Here is a 24,432-nt window from a genome sequence, read left to right as displayed (position 1 = left end):
TTTGAAAGTAGATGCATTTAGGAATCTTTAAGATTACTTACAACAGAACAGCAACGCATTTTATGGACGACTGTTTCGTGAACCTAGGAGAGGAGGGCTTCTGAATCAGATACTGTAAGTATGTTTTGTTATTAGGTTAAGTATTTGCTATTGACTGTTCAAATGCGGAGTTTTGCGCACCGTGTGTATGTGCGTGTGGTGTGTGTGTGTGTGTGTGTGAGAGAGAGAGAGAGAGAGAGAGAGAGAGAGAGAGAGAGAGAGACAGAGATAGGGTCACACAGTGGAGTCAGCTGTCTTAACCGTCCGTGGCTTGTGTACTGCAAACACATACAAGCTTCATCACTGTGTCTGTCACAGGACTCTGTTCCCCTTTTGGGCTTGAACTGATCTACCAATCACAATGCACTGGGTCAGACTGCGCTTGTCAAAAGGAGGGACTTTGTAGAAAATTACGCATTTGAGAGAGGCAGGGCATATAGAGGACCTAAAATCACTAAAATAAAATAAATAAAAGTACAGTATTTGAAAAATAATGTGTTTTTTTTAACATTAAAGCATGTCATCATATTCGTTTACACCTAATACACAAAATAATTATTGTTAAAAAAGCATTATATGACCCCTTTAAGACAGCATATTGCTTTGGAACAGTTATTTTATTCTGAAAAGTTTTGTAGTTATTGAGAAGACATCAGTGACCATAATTCCTCATCTTACAGCACACACTCATTGCACTAAAGGTCCCTCTTTCTTAGTGTCCTGAGGTTTAGTGGTGGCTACTCAAGGACACAGTGGTGATAGAGCTAGATTGTGATCTCATTAACTCAGTTTCTCTCTCTCTATCTCTCCCTCTCTCTTTCTTTATGTTCTTCTCTGTTGGAATAAGGGAAAACTCAGCTAAATGTTGCTGACTTTGCTCCTCCTAAAGAGAAAGTTCTACCGATCCCAGAGGGCAGTGCGTTCTTCTGCCTCAGCAAGACCAACCCGTGAGTCTGCACTTTAAACTATTCACTGACAGCACTTGACCATTTAAAGAGATACCCCCCCCCCCCAAAAAAAAATTAATTCTGCCATAATATCATTCCAAACATGTTTGACTTACTTTCGTCTCTGAATCACAGATGAAATATTTCAGATATTTTTGTTTGTTTTTATCCATACAGTGGAAGTCATTGGTCATCAAAACTGTTTGGTTACATTCTTCAAAATATCTTCTTTTGTGTAGAAGAAAATAGGTCATACAGGTTTGGAATGTATTGAGGGTGAGTGTTGACAATACATTTTTGACTGAACTATTTGATTAATTCTTTGTTACTATGATTATATTTTTCTTTATATAAAACATTTTCTACAAGTATTCCACAACTATTCCAAAGTACTTTTGGGGAAAAATAACACCCACTCACTTAAACATGGCAATTGTGTTTTTGTTCCTCACATTTTCATTTCAATGTGTTAACACTAGTTCTGGAGTTACTCATTAATCAAATAAAACGTTTGCCTTCCTAAATAAACTTCTTATGGTATATTTCCTCAGAGGTACCAGTTTTTTATCTTTAGTAAAAAAGGTAAATCCATTTAGGCAAACAGCAAACATTATATCCGACTCAAATCTGTTTTATTTTTGAAGTTTAAACAGCAAGAATATGTGAGTTTCCACTGCTTGCAAACAAAATCACAAAATCTGCAATTATTCGGAATGTCATTTAGATTTCAAGCAACTCTTCATTTGGGATGCAACACACACACACACACACACACACACACACACACACACATATATATATATATATATATATATATATATATATATATAACATAATTCAAAATGCATGAATCTGTCTGGAAATGAATCCAAATGCACTAATTTTCACTCACTAACATAGTGACTTATGTGACTTTGTTAGGTTAGTGGTTAGTTGGTGGTTTTGTGTAAAATGCATCTGTTTTATGTTTCCTCGTGCACCTCATGAGTTGAGCAATGTGAAGAATCAACTAAAAATCTAAAAGATATTTTACATTTTGGACGCTGTTGACATCACACAGATAACCACATGTTTCTTTGTGTCTCCCTCCAGAATAAGAGTGGGCTGCCATACCCTGATCCATCACCACATCTTCACTAATCTCATCCTGGTCTTCATCATTCTCAGCAGCATTTCTCTGGCTGCGGAGGATCCAATCAGAGCTCACTCCTTCAGGAACAATGTGAGTTTCCTGCTCACACACAAGCAGCATCATAAATAGTTATTTACTGCAGCATGTTGATTGGCATGTTGGAGGAGCTCTTCAGTGCCAGCTGGGGAACGCCATCCTTCAATCAGCTTGCTGTCAAACACACACACGCACACGCATAAACATATAGCTTAACATGATTTACCTTAAAGTAGGACATGTTTTTGGATCAGTATCCTTGTTAGTACTGGAACAACATGGGATCAACCAATCAGAATTGAGATTGGGGGTCAGAACTGGGGCCAAGGGCTTGAACAACATGGTTACCAATCTATTATTTCCCTGAAGGTTTAGGAAGACATTATAGTAAGAGTTCAGACCATGATTGTTCAGTACAAATAGTGTGTTTTTAGTGTGTGCTCCGGGAACGTGTCTTACTTGTCTAAATCGCATTTACACAAACAAGTCTGTCACCAAGCATCAATCATACTAGTGAAACATAATTTTTCATATCAGGGGAACTGATTTATTTCTCTCTACAGGTGTTGGGTTATGCTGATTATGCTTTCACTTCTATATTCACTGTGGAGATCTTACTGAAGGTACCAATCAATCAATCAGATGCTTTTGTAAAATGTTGCTACACTGAAATGTCCTTACCTTTCTTCAAATTTCCCTTCCTTTTTCTCTGTAGATGACAGTGCATGGCGCATTCCTGCATAAGGGTTCCTTCTGTAGAAACTGGTTTAATTTGTTGGATCTATTGGTGGTCAGTGTGTCTCTGGTCTCCTTTTTCTTACAGTAAGTCTACTACACTCATAGACATACAAAAGATTTCTGTTCATAATTTCTGTGAGTCTGTGAGTTATCTGATGTATAGAGATATGTACGTGTATGTGCATATGCATGCATTGCCCTCTGGTGGATAAATGAAGATGGTTCCCATATCCTGCTTTGAATGCAATGCAAATGTGAAAATAAACACAGGAATCGAAATCTTATGACCAAATGCTTTCAACTATTCATTTACATATTTATAGTATTTACCTTGGTGCATAACTGTATGAAAAAGTGGAATACCTGCGTTCACTGATGATGTGAAAGGGGTAAAATATGACTTGACTGCTGATGAAACCATACAGTATAAATCACACTGTTAAGAGACAATGCTTTTTGAGTCCACACTTACAAAGTCAAACCTCTCTTGCTTTTTCCTCTCTCTTAGTTCGAGTGCCATCTCTGTAGTGAAGATCCTAAGGGTGCTCAGAGTTCTGAGGCCTCTTCGAGCAATCAACAGAGCCAAAGGACTCAAGGTACACTTTTAGTGTGTTTGTGCCTGTGGATTATTTCGCAAATGTGTTAAAGGCATGTATATATACAGTTAACCAATTATGATAATATTTCTTACCTCTTTCCTTTTCTTTGCCCAAAAAACCTCCTTTCTCTTCATGTTTACATACTCTGATCTTTAGTAAACGCAAAGGTTTGGGCTCTGTAAGTGGTTTTTTTATGTTTTTGAAAGACCCTTATGTTCACTAAGGCTGCATTTATTTATTCAAAAATGCTGTAAAATGTAGTTGTATAAAATACAGTTATATTATGATATTGTCACAATTTAAAATAAGAAATTACTTAGCAGCCATTGATCCAGGATTCAGTGTCTTAAGACCCTTCAGAAGTCGTAGTAAATTGCTGGTTTGGAGCTGAAGAAACTTTTGTACTGATTAATATTGTTGTGGAAACCATGGTAAATTTTTTCAGGATTATTTTAAAAATAGAAAATTCAATAGAACAAAATGTATTTGAAATACGAATATCACAAAATACTTGTATTTCAAATACATTTTGTTCTATTGAATTTTTTGATCAACTTAATGCATCCTTGCTTAATTTAAATAACTAAAAAAACAATCTTACTTTGAAACTTTCTAACTTTTGAATGGTAGTGTAATAAATATTTGCAGAATTGTTTGAGTGCTTCTCTGTCATTGATATTGTGGAGACTCCATTACTCTCTCTCTCTCTCTCTGTGTGTGTGTGTGTGTGTGTGTGTAGCATGTGGTACAGTGTGTGTTTGTGGCTATAAGGACCATCGGGAACATCATGATCGTCACCACCCTACTTCAGTTCATGTTTGCCTGCATCGGTGTTCAGCTTTTCAAGGTTAAATGCACACACACACACACACACACACACACACACACACACACACACACACACACACACACACACACACAAGTCTGTCTACATCTTGTGCTCTCACAAGTTTAACATTAGCATATGTATATACTAATGTGTACTAATGTACTTTTTATTGCATTATTACTGTTGTGTTTTATAGGGTAAATTTTATCGTTGCACAGATGAAGCTAAAAACACTCCAGAACAGTGCAAGTATGTCATATTTCAGCATCTGTCATTCCTGTTTAATTATGTTTTTACATTAACCACATGTGTGTGCCTTTGGGCAACATGTGTGCTTATGTGTCATGAGTGGTTTATGTGTACATCCATTTGTGCCTACAAATTGTGTGTGTGTGTGTGTGTGTGTGTGTGTGTGTGTGTGTGTGTGTGTGTGTGTGTGTGTGTGTGTGCGTGTGTGTGTGTGTGTGTGTGTGTGTGTGTGTGTGTGTGTGTGTGTGTGTTTGTTTGTTCGTTTGTGACACAGGGGCACGTTTGTGGTGTATAAAGATGGAGATGTGAGTCATCCAATGGTGAGAGAGAGGATCTGGATCAACAGCGACTTCAACTTCGATAATGTACTGATGGGAATGATGGCCCTGTTTACAGTCTCCACGTTTGAGGGTTGGCCAGCGTGAGTCTGCTCCTCTGACATCTTCCTCCATATGTCACTGAAGGTCACCATGACCATGTTTACACAATGCTCCACATTGTGTTTTTCCTCATCCAGGCTGCTCTACAAAGCCATTGATGCCAATGCAGAGAATCATGGCCCCATTTACAACTACCGCGTGGAGATCTCTATATTCTTCATCGTCTACATCATCATCATCGCCTTCTTCATGATGAACATCTTTGTGGGTTTTGTCATCATCACTTTCCGTGAACAAGGAGAGGCTGAGTTCAAGAACTGTGAGCTGGACAAAAATCAGGTTGGACGGAAGGCTATTTTAAAGAATATTTGAGAGGTTTCAGTGTTTTACATTTTACATTTAAGTTCACAACCAGTTTTACCTCTGTAATGTGACATACTATTTTTAAAAATTTTGGGGTCAGTATGATTTATTGATTTATTTAGCATGGATGCATGAATTTTGTTAAATATGACAATATAATGTTACAAAAGATTGGTATTTCAAATACATACTGTTCTTATGAACTTTCAATTTATCGAAGCATCCAAAAAAATTATCATAGTGTCCACAAAAATATCAAGCAGCACAACTGTTTTCAACATTAATAATAAGAATAAATGTTTTTTTTAGCACCAGATTAGCATATTAGAAAGATTTCTGAAGGATCATGTGACACTGACACTTGTATTCAATACATTTTTTTTTTTTATACAGAAACTGATTGGATGGTGTTTCTGACGGGAATGGAGTCAAAACAAATACATTTTTGAATTGCAGCTTAAGTGTAATCAGCAAAAAAATAGGAGGAAGAAAATGTTAGATCTCAGTATTGCCAATAATTGGGCTACGTTAACACTGTTGCCACAGGTTTTTTCATGTCCGCAGGTTGACACCAATAACACAATATTTAGCCCCTGAAATGCTAATTTTCTTTATAATAAGAACTGAAACATGTATTAACAATAAGTATATAAGTCTCCTTGTTGTCTCCTTCTTTTTGTTACTTACAGAGACAGTGTGTGGAATACGCTCTAAAGGCCCAGCCGCTGAAGCTGTACATCCCTAAAAACCCAGTTCAGTACAAGTTCTGGTCTATAATCAACTCCACAGGCTTTGAGTACATCATGTTTGTGCTGATTCTCCTCAACACCGTTACTCTGGCTGTGCAGGTAAACAGCTGAGTGTGACAAAAGACATAGCCTTACAAAAAGCTGTATAATCAGCATGTAGAACCACAGACAAAGACATTTTAGTCTATTTTTAGTATTGTGAATCTGAGCTTATGTTAGCATACTTAAAACTCCAACATGAACCTTGAGGTCAGTGTTAAGTTAGTATTGAGTAGCACCATTTTAGCACCAAGCCAGTTGCACTGATAAAAGAAGGCCTCTGTAAATTGACATAAATCTAAACATATATAGGTCTATAAAGTAGAAAGATCAAGACCAGATGATTTGAGGCTAATAATGAGTTAAATGCTGAATGTAGAATCATACTCTTTCTGGATTCTTCCACAGCACTATGACCAGTCAAAACCTTTTAGTTACGTGATGGACATCCTCAATATGGTTTTCACCGGCCTTTTCACTGTGGAGATGCTCATTAAACTGATGGCTCTCAGACTCAGGGTCAGTCCTTTCACTTGATGTGATACATGTTTTTGCTATAAAGTATCCTGTCGATAAAGTTACGGATCTGTTGTCTTAAAATCATTTAGACACTTCTCAAACCATCTTGAACTTTTCAAGTATGTTATTCTTAAAGGTCCCATTTTTCGCACTTTTTTGAAGCTTTGTAATGTTTACAGTGTGCAATATAACATGTGTTCATGTTTCGCTTGTAAAAAAACACAGTATTTTTTACACAATTCACCTATCTGTATATCACTGTTTACACTGTCACAAAAACGGGCTGATGACTTCCTTGTTCTATAAAGTCCCTCCTTCAGAAATACGTAACGAGTTCTGATTGGGCCAGCGGTTCCTGTGTTGTGATTCGACACCAGCTTAGAGCAGGCTGCCCTCCTGGTAACGCGATTGGACTAGTTTTGAGAAGCAAGTGGGCAGGAGCATGTGCTGGAGATGTACTTATAATCACAGGAGCGTTTTTACTAACGAGATAAGCTTGAAAATCGCATTCGTTTTTTTGCACAGCCCTAACATCTAGTTAACAAAACTAAACAGCGTTGCCCTTTGTGTAGTAAGTTACAGAAACTGTTAAACGCACCAACTTAAATAATAAAATACACTTACCGGTTGTGATCCATAAACAACGCCTTCTTCAGACAAAGAGGGAACTGCTCCATCTTTCAGGAATAATCTTTGTGCGAATCCGGCATTAAACTGATTGAGATTGAGGAAGCTGTCCTCAGCAAAATGTGCTGCACATAGTTTTACATGTGGATTATAATTTTCGGGAACCGAGTTAAACATAAAGTGTAACCATTAATCTCCAAGTACAGCATCCCTGGGAAGCCCAAACAAAGGTGATTGGACTCTGAGATTAAAATAACAGCGTTTCAATGACATGGCAGACACAAACGCAGCTCTTCCTCCTTCTCTGTCGGAGCGCAACAAGAACACGCCCCCTTTTTGTGAATTCATGTGGGCGGAGGTTATTCAAAAAACTGTTTTAGTGACGTCATTCCTGCAGGAACTAGAGGGCTGTAGTCCAAACGGGTCGTTTTTTGTAGGCGAATTCTGTTAAATAAAATATCTCGCTTGGCATTGAACTTTAGCTTTAGAATTTTACAGATATTATTTATACTCTAACAACAACATTACACACTAACTAAAGTTTAAAACATGGGATCACAAAGAAGGGGACCTTTAATATCTGGTTGATTTTTATTTTTTATTCCGTTCTGCAGCATTACTTTATCGACGCATGGAATTCCTTTGATGCTTTGATTGTGGTGGGAAGTGTGGTGGACATTGTGGTTACAGAGTTCAGCGTGAGTTCCTTTTTTACTTATGCAATCAACAGGATTGAAATAGATATGGTTCTATATGATAGTCTAAACTAGCACAGATTTCTTGGCATTGGTGCCGGTCAAGCTAAATTCAGTGGTAATTTGTATAATAATATTTTTTTTTACAAATATCACTTTAGTCTTATTAGATTCCAGTAATGATTATATTAATGTTTAATGTAGACAATAGCTCACAAATATTTCATGTAAAAATCAGAATCGCCCTGTATTTGTCCTGTAGGGAAAAAAATCTCCTTTATTTTCTCCTTAGAGCTCAGAGGACAGCTCTCGTGTATCCATAACTTTCTTCCGTCTGTTTCGTGTAATGCGATTGGTAAAGTTGCTCAGCAAGGGAGAGGGCATTCGAACCCTGCTCTGGACTTTTGTGAAATCACTCCAGGTCAGAAGACAATGATGTTTGTCTCAAACATTTTTTCATATTTTGAGCAATTGTTGTGGTCTGTTACAGTTCTTGTTGTCCCTCAGGCCCTGCCATATGTTGCTCTTCTGATCGCTATGATCTTCTTCATCTATGCTGTAATTGGAATGCAGGTAATTGGAGGATCGGAAAATGTATATATTATCGTATGATCATAATTTTTTAATATTTATATATTTTTTTATATTTATATTATATTTATACTATATCTATTATTTTTTAAATGAAACACAATTGGTCCGTAAAAAAATAAATAAATAATGCTCTATTCATCAGACATTTGGAAAGATTGCCATGCACGACCACACACAAATCAACAGGAACAACAATTTTCAGACTTTTCCACAGGCTGTACTGCTACTTTTCAGGTGAGAGAGTGTGCTTTTCTGTTAATCACAGAACAGTAGAGCAAGGTGCCAGCAACATCAAGTTAATGGGTTTGATTCCCAGGAAATGCATGAACATGTTTACATGTTAAAAATTTTTACCTTGAATGCAATGTAATTTATTTTGGATAAAAGCATCTGCCAAATGCATAAATGTAATGTATGTGCTGTTCATGTGCAGGTGTGCAACGGGTGAAGCGTGGCAGGAGATCATGTTGGCCAGTCTTCCAGGAAAGCGCTGTGACCCAGAGTCAGACTATGAGCCCGGGGAAGAATTCACATGCGGCAGCAACTTTGCTATTGTCTACTTTATCAGTTTCTTTATGCTCTGCGCCTTCCTGGTAAGTGTTGTTGTTTATTAAATTAAATTGCCCTTGATAACTTGAGTCATGCAGTTTCATTTGACTGCATAATTTCCCAGATTTTATTAAGAATTAAAAAACCTAATGTTTTTATTTTTTTTATTTGTTTGTTTTGTTCTTGACTTGTGTATTTTTTAAAGAACATTTTTACATTTACATTTTTTTTCTTCTTACAAAATATTTGTACAGTGATTATTATGCAGGGCATGTTAGCCTTATGTTGGCTGAAATGTTTTAAATGTGATTTGCATAGTGAAATGGAACTATTGTGCTTTTTCAGATTATTAATCTGTTTGTTGCTGTCATTATGGACAATTTTGACTATCTGACCCGCGATTGGTCAATTCTCGGACCACATCACCTGGATGAGTTTAAAAGAATCTGGTCAGAGTACGACCCTGAAGCCAAGTAAGGTTATCAGTCTCTCTCTAGTGCTTGTTTTTTAACAATTAAAGTCTAAATAAATGTGTGTGTTTTTTTTTCAGGGGTCGAATAAAGCATTTGGATGTAGTGGCTTTGCTCAGGACAATCCAGCCGCCACTTGGATTTGGGAAGCTCTGTCCTCATCGTGTGGCCTGCAAGGTACAGACACACAAAATCCATTTGGTCTGTTCTTCTTCCATTTCTTTCTCTCTAACTATATCTCTCTATTTTTTTGTCAGAGGCTGGTTGCCATGAACATGCCCCTGAACAGTGATGGTACGGTGACCTTCAACGCCACGCTTTTTGCCCTAGTCAGAACTGCTCTGAAAATCAAAACTGAGGGTCAGTATGGGCATCCACACAAACACACACACCCTCTGCATACTCATCTGCTTCACCGCTCTAATTAAGCTACAGATGATTCATATGAAAGTGTGCTTTGCATATAAATACTGGAGCCCTTTCATTGTCATGTTTTTTTTTCATATTAAACTTCACTGAAATCAGCCACATACAACCGTATACTGTAGGTTCCCATGCAGAATAATAATATGCGATTAAACTTATGGGAAAGAATGAGACAACGTGTGTAAAAGGACATGGTCCTAGTAGCTGTGTAAGCTGATGTGGCTGCAATGTGTTGTTCTCAGGGAATCCTGATCAAGAGAACGAAGAGTTGAGAATCATCATTAAGAAGATCTGGAAGAGAATGAAACCCAAAATATTGGATGAGGTTATCCCACCCCCTACTGGTGAGTTCTTTGTGGATCATTTTTATTTAGTCTTTTAAAGGGGTGGTTGATTGCGATTTCCCTTTTTTAATGTTAGTTAGTTTGTAATGTTGCTGTTTGAGCATAAACAATATCTACAAATTTGCGGAGCTGAAAGTTCAATGCAAACAGAGATAAAATTCTGTCAGTTTAATGCCTACAACGGGACTACAACGATTTACTTCCCAGGTTTGTGACATCACAGGCCCAGACAAACCCCGCCCCCGGGAACATGCAACAAAGGGCGCATGGCCATGGTGCGCTGCTTTAGAGTAGTGGAAGAAAAATAGGGGTGCACGTAAAAATCTATTCATATATGAATTGCCATTGACTTCTAAAGATTCTAATGGATTCACAAGTTTCAAAATCAATGTTCTAAAGCAGCGGTTCTCAGTCCTGTTCCTTACATCAGCCTGCTCTGCATCTCTCTCTCTCTCTTAGTCTCACAACACAACACACTGGACTAGCTAATCAGTCAGAGCCCTTTGTGTATTTCTGAGGGAGGGGCTTCATAAAAGCAGGAATTTGTTTTTTTAATGAAGCATTAATACGTTAGACTGCACCCCATAAACACAATCAGGCCCTAAAAAAAGAGTAAACCACCCCTCAGAAAATTACCACAATACACCAGAGTTGGGCAAAATTTATAAATTGGCTCTGTTTTAATTCATAAGTGTGAATTTGGACAGAATTGTTCATTTTAATTGGAGTAGCAGGAAGAGGAATTTACTGAATTGCAAAATAATAATATATCAGCAAAAAACACAAGAATAGATAGTTTAGGAACTCTTTATAAGGTGTCTGTCTTATGAATCTTGTAGTAAATTATTCTGGCAAATTGTCAGGGAAGATGAAATGCTCTTCCATTATGGTCTATAAAATGAAAGTTAATTTATTATATATAATGACCTACATATAGGTATATGAAATGTATGTTTTTGAATGGGTTTTTTTGGCATTTCATACAGTGAATATCAATATCCGGTGTTTCTGGAAATGGTGTATATGTTGTGCATGTGAAAACATTAATGAGTAATTTATACTGACAAATTAAATATAGTATTGAATACAATATGTAATATTGTACAATTTTAATTTATTTATAATTTAATATTTTTGTGTTTAGTTTTCTGCCTCAACTCCTATTTAACTGGCATTTAAAGGACAGCCTCAATTCAGTTCTGAATGCTGTTTCAGAACTTTTGCACTGTTGCATTTGCAACATTCTGTGTTGGTTCTTTTACAGAGGAAGAAGTGACTGTGGGCAAATTCTATGCCACATTCTTGATCCAGGACTATTTTAGAAAGTTCCGGAAAAGGAAAGAGAAAGTGGCTCTGGGAGAGTCAGAGAATGGTAACCCTTCAGCTCTACAGGTAGATCTCTATCCCAGCTTCTGCATTTTATTTCAGTTGAGTCATTTACAATATATCTGGACACAATAATAGCATTGCATTTGCTAAATTACACATTTTATGCAAAATGTGTGATTTGCACTAAATTAAATGACAATCGCACTTGCACTAAATTAAATCACAAAAAACAGATGACTTGACAATCATTTAATGAATTTGTACAAATCCCACATTGAGAGATGATCCACTGAAGCAGACTAAACTAACAAAAGCCTTCACCATAGAGCTGTGATCCTGGCTGTCTTCATTCTGAGTATCTCTTTTTATCACTCTCTGTTGGTGTGCTGTCATTGGTAGTTTGAGGCTACATGTATGTGCTTGTGTCCATGCTGCATGCATTTCATCATTCATCAGTCTTTTTTTTACTGATTTGTGGTCATTCTCATCCCTTCTGTCACTGTCTTTGGATGTGGCTGAGTATGTGTCCATGTCTCTCTTCCTGGTTGGTCTTGTGCCCTTGCCTTGTCTGGTCCTTTGTAGTTCCATGTTCTTGTCTGTTTTGTTTATTCAGTTCTTCTAGTCCTGATCTTTTGTTTTGCATTTTTTGTTTGATGTTCAAGTTAGTTGTGTTGGTTAAATTGGTAATCATTCCTTATGTTACAGTACTTTACTTTTTATCAGTTCTTGTTTTATTTATCCCCCTGCCTGCATTGGAGTAAGTTCTGTTCCAGTGGAGCCTTGTCTTGTCTTTTTGTGTTGTTAAGAGTTCCTGTCCTGACCTGTTCCCGTTAGTTCCTGCCACTGGTTCTCCTTGCTTGGTACTTGGTCTGCTTCATAGTCTGCAGTCAACAAGCATCTGAGCTCAGCTCTATGGTGCCTTGCTTGGTCTTCTCCATCTTCCTGGTCTTGCCGCTTCCTCTGCTGTTATTCTGGCAGTTGATGTCCAAGTGGTGTTCCCTAGCTCTCTCTCTGTTAACTGTGTTCCTCCCGTTGAATCACCTGCACACCTCATTACCCATTTGTATTGCTCTGTTTTGTAATAAACCCTTGTCGCTCACTCTGTGATTGTGTCCTCCTTCCAGATCCCTGACAGCCATGTAGTCTTAGTCAATAATTCTATACATAAACCGTGAAATCAAACCATGAAAACAACAGTATTGTCACCTTCTCTTTTAGCCCTATTTGGTTTTAAATTGTCAGTTGTTTGGTTCACAACCTCAGTCCATCTCATATGATTCATCAAGACTGGCTTCAACTTCATTTCATCATTTAACAGACAGCTTAGCTTTGATAGGTTGATGATATCCAGTTTTCTACAATTTCAACGTAAGGTTTGCAAATCAAGAGAGATTTAAACCAACAATTCCCAGTTCCAGAGACTGATGCCTTATCCATTAGGCCTTCTTGTAAATTTGAAAGTTTCAGTAATAGTAAGCACATGCCTTGATAACATTACAGGCTTTTGATTTTTCTCTTCTAGTAAACATCTACCAACCTAAAATCTTACATTTAGTGGTTTCTAAATTGTATTCATGTCTTTTCCTTTGTGTTTTTGATGATTTGTTGAGCTGCATATATACTTTGGTGCCTGTCTCTTTCCATGTGCATCTGTGTCAGGCAGGGCTGCGAACTCTGCAGGACCTTGGGCCAGAAATGAGACTGGCCATGAACGAAGATCTGGAGGAGGAAGAGGAGGGTCTGGAGGAGGAGCAAGAGGAGGATGATGCTCTTTATAAGGTGCCTATCACTTAGACCATCAATATTATTTTGGAGCACAATTATTTTTTTATTACTCTATTTTTCAATTAATTAACTGAATCACATTAGAAAATAGAAAATTGTCCATTATATCCAAATAGTCAGATCTATTGAGATGAATGGTAATTTGAGTATGAATGGAAGTTAAAGATGAAGGTTTTGTGGTGTTGCTGTAGATGTTGTGGTTTGGTTGGTGAAATGCTCACATAAACCATATATATAACCATCATATATCTAGGTGCATAATTTGTTTACTCGTCAATCATAGATTGCATAATTGCTTTTCTTACTTAAAGTGCACCACCTGTAATGTAAGTCGAGTAATTATTAGTAGTCATTCTTGCGCAAATATTTAAAGTGTTGTGAGTACTTGCATTGTTAGAAACGTGACCAAAAGACAACCCAGGTGAGACTTGAACCCACAATCCCCAGCTCCAGAGGCCACAGCGCTTCTACTTGATCTTATTTTTGTATAGGTTCAGCCACAAGCATAGTCTTTAGTGTCACATGATCCATCCGAAATCATTCTAATATGCTTATTTTGTGCCCAAGAAACATTACTTATTATTGCAAACAGAATGCAAATAGAATGTTTAAAAGAACAGCATTTATTTGGAACATCATAAATGTCTCTGCTGTCACTTCTGACTAATTTAATGTGATGTTTTCAAAATATAATTGTAAATACATATAATTTAAAAAATAGCTATGATTTGGAGTGTTTTCTTGTTGCATTAGATATATTTTAATACAAAATTCTTTTTTTTTTTTTTTTTCTCTCGCTCATATTGCTGGCCTCTTAGAACGAAAATGGCTATGCAGGCCACGCTGAGCCCTCAAGCAAAAGCCAGCGCTCCTCTTTGGCCACTACTCCCAGCGGTGCTCCTGTTCCTTTCTCAGGAGAAGGCATCTTGAACGGTGGACTGGGACGTAGGAGCTCCTTAGCAAAAACACAGAACAGGAACGGTGCTCTGGAACGCGAGGATTTCAGAAGAAGAGACAGCATGCGTTCCTCCTTTCATAACCAACACAAGAATGGTGTGATTGACCAGCTACCTAGAAGGTAAATCTAGTTGTTTCCATTGTAATTATTTATATTAAACCTCATATTAATGATGTAATTTATTGGTTATTAATTTTACATACTGTTTTTGTTTGATAGATCATCATACTACAAATACCCAAGGTAAGCATTCAGCATAGTCTGCAGCACCACTCTTACCCTTCTCTGTTCCTGTCTGCCATTCTCTCAGTCTCCTGCTGACTGCAGGTTTCCTCTTTTCTCCTTCAGGAGGGACTCCAGGGACAGATTCTCCTCTCCGTTATCTCGGCGAGAGGAAGGTGGTGAGTACCCTGGAGAGCAGCGCTTCTATGGAAAATATGAGGACAGCGAGAGTGTCATCTCTAGAGAAAGGTACTCATAAAGTTTTGCCTATGCCTGAATGAATGAATTCATATTTTGAAGCTGATTCACTTTATGAATTAAAAATACATACCTCAGGCATGGTTATCCAGAGGACAGCACAATGTTCCCGGCACATAGAGACATGTATGATGGACACTCTATGAGACACCCTGTCTACAGTAATCATTATGGACACAGTTATGGTGAAGGCAGGAGGACAGCAAGGAGACGCCTGCTGCCTGCAACGCCTACTGGTAAAATCTATTATTATAATATTGTGTGTATGTAATATGGGGTTGTACTAAACCTGTATAAGTTAATCTGTACATTTCACTGCTGTGTATTTGTCACACCCAGGGGCTGGCTATGCTTTAACTAAGCCACACCCCTTCTCAACTTCCACCTCGAGGAGGTCCCCAAACCCGACCCAATGGCCAAACAACACGAGAACAAGTAAGTGATAAAACAATCTTTATTTAAATATTTAAAAATAGCTTGGGGAATAGGGAAAGGGCAATTAAAACTAAACTCTGACTCGGCCCTCCAGATGGGCTATGGCCGGGAAGAGGTCAGGGAGCAAGGGGGCCACGGGGATCCGGGGCGTAGGACTCGGGCCCCGGCCTGAGTCTTAGGTATCCGTAGCGCCCTCCTTCTTCCTCCTCTTCGCTGAATACAGCTCACGGTAAGTACTGGTTCACACAGTTCGTTCTCGAGGTGCTCACTCTCTTTCTCTTCCTCCACAGGCAACGGGCTCTTTCTCTTTCTCCACAGGCAACGGCTGGGACACACAGGCACAGTTAATTCAGCTTGGTTTTGCTCTCACCTCTTCGCTGATTACAGCTCACAGTAAGTACTGGTTCACACAGTTCGTTCCTTGGGTGCTCACTCGCTTTCTCTTTCTCCACAGGCAACGGCTGGGACACACAGGCACAGTTAGTTCAGCTTGGTCCTGCTCTCACCTCTTCGCTGATTACAGCTCACAGTAAGTACTGGTTCACACAGTTCGTTCCTTGGGTGCTCACTCGCTTTCTCTTTCTCCACAGGCAGCGGCGTAAGTACAGGTTTCCTCAGTCTCTCCTCGTGTTACCCACTCTCTCTCCTTTTCTCTCCACAGGTATCAACTTGGGCACAATAGCACAGTTAGTTTGCTTTGAATGGCTCTCACCTCTGGGCTGGACACAGCGTACTGTAAGTACAGGGTTCGCTCTATTCCTCCTCGTGTTATTCACTCTCTCTCTCCTTTTCTCTCCACAGGTATCAACTTGGGCACAATAGCACAGTTAGTTTGCTTTGAATGGCTCTCACCTCTGGGCTGGACACAGCGTACTGTAAGTACAGGGTTCGCTCTATTCCTCCTCGTGTTATTCACTCTCTCTCTCCTTTTCTCTCCACAGGTATCAACTTGGGCACAATAGCACAGTTAGTTTGCTTTGAATGGCTCTCACCTCTGGGCTGGACACAGCGTACTGTAAGTACAGGGTTCGCTCTATTCCTCCTCGTGTTATTCACCTCTCTCTCCTTTTCTCTCCACAGGTATCAACTTGGACACAAAACACAGTTACTCTGCTTTGGATGGCTTTCACCTCTGGGCTGGACACAGCGTACCGTGCTATCTCCGGAGATCTGAAGCACGCTCACAACATATACTGTACTGAACTAGGCTAGGACCAGCAATCTCCTTGTCCTCCCACGCCGAAGTGCGTGAAGGCGGGGGTTTATCTGACAGGACACACGGCAATACACAGCAGCCCACAGCAATATACAGCACCACGTCAAAATTATAGGTTTTCACAGCACGAAGACTCACCCACCACACTCAGTGTACGGAAAGGACACCCGTCTTCCTTCACTTCGCTTGGTTCGGATCTGGCGATGGAATATGCGGCCTAGCTAGTGATGTCGTCGTTGTGACTACTTCAATAAGTATTCCTTCGGCTCTCCCACCACACTATATTAGGGGTAGGGCCGCCCTCCTCCTCCTGGAGAGATCTACACAACGCCAGGTCAATATACAGGGCACTTTCGACTGGCTCTTAGTACTCACATCAATGCCACTTCCAATCCCCTTTTTCACGTCGTCTCAGTTCGCCGTATAATCTGTTCACTTCTCAACCTTTAAGGTTCGCGATGTCTTCACAATCATACAATTCCAGCCTGAGGGAGAGAGAGAGTTAGACAGCTACCAGCAGCGTACCAAGACGGGCACAACCCAGTGCTTCACACACACCAAAAAGAGCTTCCCAGACTGGGAAATAACTTGGCCTTAAGTACTGCCTTGTCCAGCGTATCCTCCAATCACCAACCGCTGTCCCTAACTAGGCACAGGTGCATCGAATTCCCTGATTTTCCTTCTTACGGCGCTACCGGAAATTCCGGTGTTCTGTTTTTCCGGTCCGGGCGGAAACGCTTCCGGGCGGAACCAAACTTCCCGAATTTTGGTTCCGCCCCTAAAGATCGTCACCTTGTGACATCCTCCCCCGCCAATCCGTTCTAGTCCCTAGAACGTCCTCGGGCTGTCCACTCCCCATAGCGGGCAGGGGGTCGGCCTCGGTTCTCTCGCTGGGATCGTCTCACTGGTGAATCGGGCTCAGCTTGTTCAGGGGCTGCTTCTGGTTCTCTCGGGGCGATCGGGGGTGGTGCCACCACGGGTCTCCCTGGTACCACAGCCCAACCTTCAATCCAGGGGGCCGCTGGTACAGGTTCCGTGGGGACTTCTTCCACGGCTTCAGGGTAGTTAGGGCATGGGCGAATCATGTTCCGGTGCACCACACGGTCGGGGCCTGACTTCCCTTCTGGCCGGATGGTATAGACCGGCTGCCCCGGCCTCTGCTGCCGGCAGACTACATAAGGGGTGGCCTCCCAACGGTCACTCAGTTTCCCCTTCCCCTGCCGCCGATTATCTCTCACCAACACCCTCTCTCCTGGCAGTAGAGGGGCTTCTCTAGCAGTCCGATCATACAACCGCTTACTTTTCTCTCCTGCCGTCTGTATCCTTTTTGACACCTGCTCGTAGGCGAAATGCAAGCGCTGGTGATGGCGCCCCACCCACTCCGTTACACTTGCTTCCTCTTGGTCGGCTATCACTCCTAGGACCAGGTCAGTAGGCATTCGTATGTGTCTGCCAAACATCAGGTAAGTGGGAGCGTAACCCGTAGTACTATGTATACTGTTGTTATAGGCCTGTAGGAGGTTTGGCAAGGCACTCACCCAATCGTCCTGCCGTTGTTGGTCCAAGGTCCCCAGCAGCCCCAATAGGGTCTGATTGAATCTCTCACAGCCGCCGTTCCCCTGAGGATGATACGAAGTGGTGTGAGTTTTCGTACAACCGTACAACTGGCATAGTTCTCTAATTACCCTGGACTCAAAGTTGGCTCCTTGATCGGAGTGCAGAAACTCCGGGCATCCGAACGTCTGGAAGACGGCCCGCCATAAAACTGTAGCGGTGGTGGTTGCAGTCTGGTCGAGGGTGGGGATAGCCCAAGCGTACTTTGTGAACAAATCCGTTATTACCAAGATGTTCTGGTAGCGATCTCGTGGTCGGCCCAGTGTCAAGAAGTCCATAGCCATGATATGAAGGGGGGCCTTCGCATGGATGGGTACCATTGGCGCTCGGACCTCCCGTCTGGACTTAAACAATATGCATCTCGGGCAAGCTTGAATTAGGGCGTGCACCGATGCCTCTAGCCCGGGCCAAAAGAAGAATCTCCTAAGCAGGGACACGGTCCTCTCCTGTCCCTGATGCCCCAACTGGTTGTGGTACGCCGAAACTAAAGCCGTTACCTCATCTGCGGGTACCACGATCTGGCGTACTTCTTCGCCCAACTTCGGGTCACTGACCCTTCTGCACAAAACGCCATCTCTCAGCTCCAGCCTGTCCCATTGCCCCAGCAGCCTCCTCCCAGTATCCGTCTGGGCTAACCTCTCCGCTGGCGTCAGCCGTCGGCCCTGTTCCAGCCATTCTCTTACCAGCCGCACATCTTGATCCCTGGCCTGTCTCTCCCTCCACCGACGGGGATCCCATCCCCAGTTCTCAGGCACGGCCTCTTGTCTGCTGCCTGGTGCCTCTACTGCTCCTACCATATAGCCCTCCTCCGGGCTGGCCCCTCCGGGGCTTTCCGCTTCGGGCAGCCTTGAGAGGACGTCCGCGTTCGTGCGTTCACGCCCTGGTCGGTACTGTAGTTGATAGTCAAAGTTGGCCAGTTGGGCCACCCACCGCTGCTCCACGGCTCCCAGCTTCGCCGTCTGTAAGTGTACTAATGGGTTATTGTCTGTAATGATCGTCACCTTGGCACCCCAGAGGTAGTCTTTAAATTTCTCACTTAGGGCCCACTTCAACGCCAGCAGCTCCAATTTGAAAGAACTATAGTTCGCATCGTTCCTCTCGGCTGGGTGGAGGCTCCGGCTGGCGTACGCGATGACCCTCTCAACTCCGTCCTGCCGTTGAGCCAACACCGCTCCCAGCCCGAGATTGCTGGCATCTGTATACAAAAGGAATGGTTTTGTGAAATCTGCGTATGCCAAGATAGGGGCCTGTAGCAGCTCCTGCTTCAATGTCTGGAACGCCGACTCACAATTTGCATCCCAGTCTACGTTGGGCGACCCCCGGCCCCGGTTACGACCTGTGCCAACCAGCAACTGATTAAGGGGTTTAGCAATTTTTGAAAAGTCCTTTATGAAACGCCTATAGTATCCCACAAATCCTAAAAAGGATCGCACTTGCCTCACTGTCCTCGGGGCCTTCCAGTCCTTCACGGCCGATACCTTTCCAGGATCTACGGACACTCCAGCCGCACTGACCACGTGGCCCAGAAAGTTGACTTCTCTCCGTAGTAAGTGACACTTATTGGGCTGTAGTTTCAATCCGTACTTCTCCATGGCCCGAAAGACTTCCTCGAGGTGCCTCAGGTGTGAATCAAAATCTGGGGAGTAGACAATCACATCATCCAGGTAAACTAATACTGACTCCATTAACTGACCTCCCAAGCACCGCTGCATCAGCCGCTGGAAGGTGGCCGGAGCGTTACAGAGCCCGAAAGGCATCCGGTCCCATTCAAATAGTCCAAACGGGGTTGTAAAGGCAGTCTTCTCCCGGTCTGCTTCGGCCACCTGCACCTGCCAGTAGCCACTGGCCAAATCTAGGGTAGAGTACCATGCCGACTGCGTGAGGCTGGCAAGCGAATCTTCGATCCGTGGCAAAGGGAAAGCGTCTTTCTTAGTCACGAGGTTCAGCTTACGGTAGTCCACGCAGAATCTCCAAGCCCCCGTCTTCTTTTGCACCAGCACTATGGGGGCCGCCCACGGGCTGCTGCTTTCCCTAACAACTCCTTGCTTCAGCATGCCTTGCAGGAGTGTACGTACCTCGGTATACAAAGTGGGCGGAATTGGGCGATACCTCTCCCGGCTGGGCCCTGCATCCCCGGTAGGTATATGATGTTGTACCACCTGGGTGCATCCGTAGTCTTCGTCGTGGGTGGCGAACACATGCTGCCATCTCCGAAGGAGGGCCTGTAACTTCTGTGTCTGTGCTTGCTCTAAATCCTCCCCTTGTAACGACTCACCCGCCAGGTGGCTCGGCACACTCCTCTCCATACCACCCCATGGGGTGTCTACTTGTGTCAGGGCCACCTCGATGACAGTGGGGCACACCTGACGAAAACTAATATCCCTCTCTTCCCTTACTTGGTGGGATGTAACCGTTGTCAGACGGGCTAATCGTTGGTGCCGATGTAGTTGCACCGCGTATGGATGTACATTCCGTATCCTCACGGGGACTCTCCCCCGCCGGACCGTCGATAATCCTCGTGCCACTTCCACTTGTGGACAATCCACATGGGGCTCCACCAGCACCCACTCTTCTGGGCCCGCTCTTCGGGGCGGTACTCGCGCCCACACAACAGCCTCACTTTTTGCGGGGACAGACAAAGCAAAACGACACATCACTCTTCCTACCTCTTCCTGTTCCCTGCGGACTTGGCTCATTTGCACCCTTCGACAGTCAGCTACCACACACTCCCACTTGGGCCTCTCTGCAGGTGGTATCTTCGATACGGGCCTAGCCCGAAATAGCTCTTCCCAGCAATCAGCGAGGACATTCATGCCCAACAGGGCTCGATGTGCACCCAGACAATGGTCTTGCACGATAATCACACCTTTCTGGGGGACCATCACTCCGTGAACCTCTAGGTCCGTCAATCGGTAGCCAATATATGGGATGTCGAGGCCGTTTGCGCCCTTCAGAGTAAGCCAGGGGGCCTCCGCCCCTGGTGCCCCTTGTTTCCCAAACACTTCTTCGGATAAACTCTCAGCAAACAACGTCACTTGGGAGCCTGTGTCTACCAGGCATTGAATCTCCTTGCCGCACACTCTCACCTTCGCCACGGGGCTACGCCCAATCATCTGGCTCCTAGAGCCATATCCTCTTCCAGGGTCTTCTCGAGGGGTCCCGGCCACACGACCCACAGTGGCCGGCCGACCTAAAAACCCCCTTCTGACGCCCTGCGGGGCCCACACTGACGGCTATAGTGACCTGGTTTGCCACAGCGGTTACAGATGGGTCGCCCTTGCTCGTCCCATTCGAAACGGGGCCGGTTAAAGTGGTTCGGGCGCCTGAACGGCTCTCGGCCTCCCTCTGAGTACACTCGGTCTCGGGGCGCCGGCCGTGGTTCCTCCCGCGCCCGTCCTTGGCGCAATTCTCCTACGAGGGCTTTAGACAGTTCAGACATCTGATCGCGGACATCTTTCAAAAGTTCAGCCTTCAGTGCTTGCTTCCAGTCAGGGCCTCCGGGTTGTGCTGGTGCTACTTCACTGACAACCGCACACACTGGGGAACCACTCACCTCAGTCTCATCACCTTCCAGGGCCAGTGCCTCTTTCTTCAGATCTTCGAACGTAAGACCCGGGTCCCTTCGAAACTGGATACGTAGGCTCTGTCTCACCGGACCCTCCTTCAACCCCAGAAGAAACTGGTCCCGCAATAGAGTCTCTCCATCTCCCAACCCGTGGTCCCGACGGGTCTGTAGTCGGGCGAATTGCTCTCGCAACCTCAGGGCGAAAGCTCTAATCGGTTGGCGGGGGCCCTGCTTACAATTGAAGAACTGGGAGCGAAGGACAGCTACGGGGGTGTGGTCACCATACTGTTCAGTGAGGAACTGGAACACGGTTTGGGCGTTGGCTCTAACGGCTTCGGGGGCGGCATGCACCTCTCGCCGCGCTTCTCCATCCAGGGAGTTTAACACAAATTGAAGCCGCTGGGCTGCACTAAGGCCCTGTAGGTCGGCCAAGTACTCTAGTTGAGCCTTCCATTCAGACAATCGTACCTCGGATTCTGTCCCCCCATATTTTTGAATCCAGGGGCTCCCCATAAAAACGGGCATGGCACGGGGTTGGGCTGAAAGCCCCGCGTTGTCGGTCATTGGACGACCTTGGTTACTCAACTCGAGGTGGAAACCCTGCCGACTACGCCAAAATCTGTCACACCCAGGGGCTGGCTATGCTTTAACTAAGCCACACCCCTTCTCAACTTCCACCTCGAGGAGGTCCCCAAACCCGACCCAATGGCCAAACAACACGAGAACAAGTAAGTGATAAAACAATCTTTATTTAAATATTTAAAAATAGCTTGGGGAATAGGGAAAGGGCAATTAAAACTAAACTCTGACTCGGCCCTCCAGATGGGCTATGGCCGGGAAGAGGTCAGGGAGCAAGGGGGCCACGGGGATCCGGGGCGTAGGACTCGGGCCCCGGCCTGAGTCTTAGGTATCCGTAGCGCCCTCCTTCTTCCTCCTCTTCGCTGAATACAGCTCACGGTAAGTACTGGTTCACACAGTTCGTTCTCGAGGTGCTCACTCTCTTTCTCTTCCTCCACAGGCAACGGGCTCTTTCTCTTTCTCCACAGGCAACGGCTGGGACACACAGGCACAGTTAATTCAGCTTGGTTTTGCTCTCACCTCTTCGCTGATTACAGCTCACAGTAAGTACTGGTTCACACAGTTCGTTCCTTGGGTGCTCACTCGCTTTCTCTTTCTCCACAGGCAACGGCTGGGACACACAGGCACAGTTAGTTCAGCTTGGTCCTGCTCTCACCTCTTCGCTGATTACAGCTCACAGTAAGTACTGGTTCACACAGTTCGTTCCTTGGGTGCTCACTCGCTTTCTCTTTCTCCACAGGCAGCGGCGTAAGTACAGGTTTCCTCAGTCTCTCCTCGTGTTACCCACTCTCTCTCCTTTTCTCTCCACAGGTATCAACTTGGGCACAATAGCACAGTTAGTTTGCTTTGAATGGCTCTCACCTCTGGGCTGGACACAGCGTACTGTAAGTACAGGGTTCGCTCTATTCCTCCTCGTGTTATTCACTCTCTCTCTCCTTTTCTCTCCACAGGTATCAACTTGGGCACAATAGCACAGTTAGTTTGCTTTGAATGGCTCTCACCTCTGGGCTGGACACAGCGTACTGTAAGTACAGGGTTCGCTCTATTCCTCCTCGTGTTATTCACTCTCTCTCTCCTTTTCTCTCCACAGGTATCAACTTGGGCACAATAGCACAGTTAGTTTGCTTTGAATGGCTCTCACCTCTGGGCTGGACACAGCGTACTGTAAGTACAGGGTTCGCTCTATTCCTCCTCGTGTTATTCACCTCTCTCTCCTTTTCTCTCCACAGGTATCAACTTGGACACAAAACACAGTTACTCTGCTTTGGATGGCTTTCACCTCTGGGCTGGACACAGCGTACCGTGCTATCTCCGGAGATCTGAAGCACGCTCACAACATATACTGTACTGAACTAGGCTAGGACCAGCAATCTCCTTGTCCTCCCACGCCGAAGTGCGTGAAGGCGGGGGTTTATCTGACAGGACACACGGCAATACACAGCAGCCCACAGCAATATACAGCACCACGTCAAAATTATAGGTTTTCACAGCACGAAGACTCACCCACCACACTCAGTGTACGGAAAGGACACCCGTCTTCCTTCACTTCGCTTGGTTCGGATCTGGCGATGGAATATGCGGCCTAGCTAGTGATGTCGTCGTTGTGACTACTTCAATAAGTATTCCTTCGGCTCTCCCACCACACTATATTAGGGGTAGGGCCGCCCTCCTCCTCCTGGAGAGATCTACACAACGCCAGGTCAATATACAGGGCACTTTCGACTGGCTCTTAGTACTCACATCAATGCCACTTCCAATCCCCTTTTTCACGTCGTCTCAGTTCGCCGTATAATCTGTTCACTTCTCAACCTTTAAGGTTCGCGATGTCTTCACAATCATACAATTCCAGCCTGAGGGAGAGAGAGAGTTAGACAGCTACCAGCAGCGTACCAAGACGGGCACAACCCAGTGCTTCACACACACCAAAAAGAGCTTCCCAGACTGGGAAATAACTTGGCCTTAAGTACTGCCTTGTCCAGCGTATCCTCCAATCACCAACCGCTGTCCCTAACTAGGCACAGGTGCATCGAATTCCCTGATTTTCCTTCTTACGGCGCTACCGGAAATTCCGGTGTTCTGTTTTTCCGGTCCGGGCGGAAACGCTTCCGGGCGGAACCAAACTTCCCGAATTTTGGTTCCGCCCCTAA

At 43.7% G+C, this 24,432-nt stretch overlaps 1 protein-coding gene across 1 annotated transcript in view; it reads left to right on the top strand.

Annotated features, from left to right (window-relative positions):
* Positions 1 to 24,432, top strand: part of cacna1fb (calcium channel, voltage-dependent, L type, alpha 1F subunit) — a 50,667-nt gene that overhangs the window by 23,760 nt on the left and 2,475 nt on the right. The window contains exons 20-45 of the mRNA XM_059503741.1: positions 887 to 986; positions 2,079 to 2,208; positions 2,718 to 2,777; positions 2,870 to 2,976; positions 3,401 to 3,488; positions 4,231 to 4,338; positions 4,517 to 4,569; positions 4,844 to 4,990; positions 5,087 to 5,288; positions 6,002 to 6,160; positions 6,509 to 6,619; positions 7,861 to 7,944; positions 8,234 to 8,362; positions 8,449 to 8,514; positions 8,678 to 8,769; positions 8,969 to 9,128; positions 9,430 to 9,557; positions 9,635 to 9,731; positions 9,812 to 9,914; positions 10,223 to 10,324; positions 11,589 to 11,716; positions 13,313 to 13,432; positions 14,257 to 14,516; positions 14,616 to 14,639; positions 14,745 to 14,867; positions 14,955 to 15,112. Coding sequence (XP_059359724.1) covers positions 887 to 986; positions 2,079 to 2,208; positions 2,718 to 2,777; positions 2,870 to 2,976; positions 3,401 to 3,488; positions 4,231 to 4,338; positions 4,517 to 4,569; positions 4,844 to 4,990; positions 5,087 to 5,288; positions 6,002 to 6,160; positions 6,509 to 6,619; positions 7,861 to 7,944; positions 8,234 to 8,362; positions 8,449 to 8,514; positions 8,678 to 8,769; positions 8,969 to 9,128; positions 9,430 to 9,557; positions 9,635 to 9,731; positions 9,812 to 9,914; positions 10,223 to 10,324; positions 11,589 to 11,716; positions 13,313 to 13,432; positions 14,257 to 14,516; positions 14,616 to 14,639; positions 14,745 to 14,867; positions 14,955 to 15,112 — 3,039 coding nt within the window. The remainder of the gene's footprint in view (positions 1 to 886; positions 987 to 2,078; positions 2,209 to 2,717; positions 2,778 to 2,869; positions 2,977 to 3,400; positions 3,489 to 4,230; positions 4,339 to 4,516; positions 4,570 to 4,843; positions 4,991 to 5,086; positions 5,289 to 6,001; positions 6,161 to 6,508; positions 6,620 to 7,860; positions 7,945 to 8,233; positions 8,363 to 8,448; positions 8,515 to 8,677; positions 8,770 to 8,968; positions 9,129 to 9,429; positions 9,558 to 9,634; positions 9,732 to 9,811; positions 9,915 to 10,222; positions 10,325 to 11,588; positions 11,717 to 13,312; positions 13,433 to 14,256; positions 14,517 to 14,615; positions 14,640 to 14,744; positions 14,868 to 14,954; positions 15,113 to 24,432) is intronic.

The sequence above is a fragment of the Carassius carassius genome, chromosome 21 (assembly GCF_963082965.1).
Source record: "Carassius carassius chromosome 21, fCarCar2.1, whole genome shotgun sequence".
In the NCBI taxonomy this organism is placed as follows: domain Eukaryota; kingdom Metazoa; phylum Chordata; class Actinopteri; order Cypriniformes; family Cyprinidae; genus Carassius; species Carassius carassius.
The sequence above is the reverse complement of the archived record's forward strand: the minus strand, read 5'-3'. Positions and strand labels throughout refer to the sequence as shown.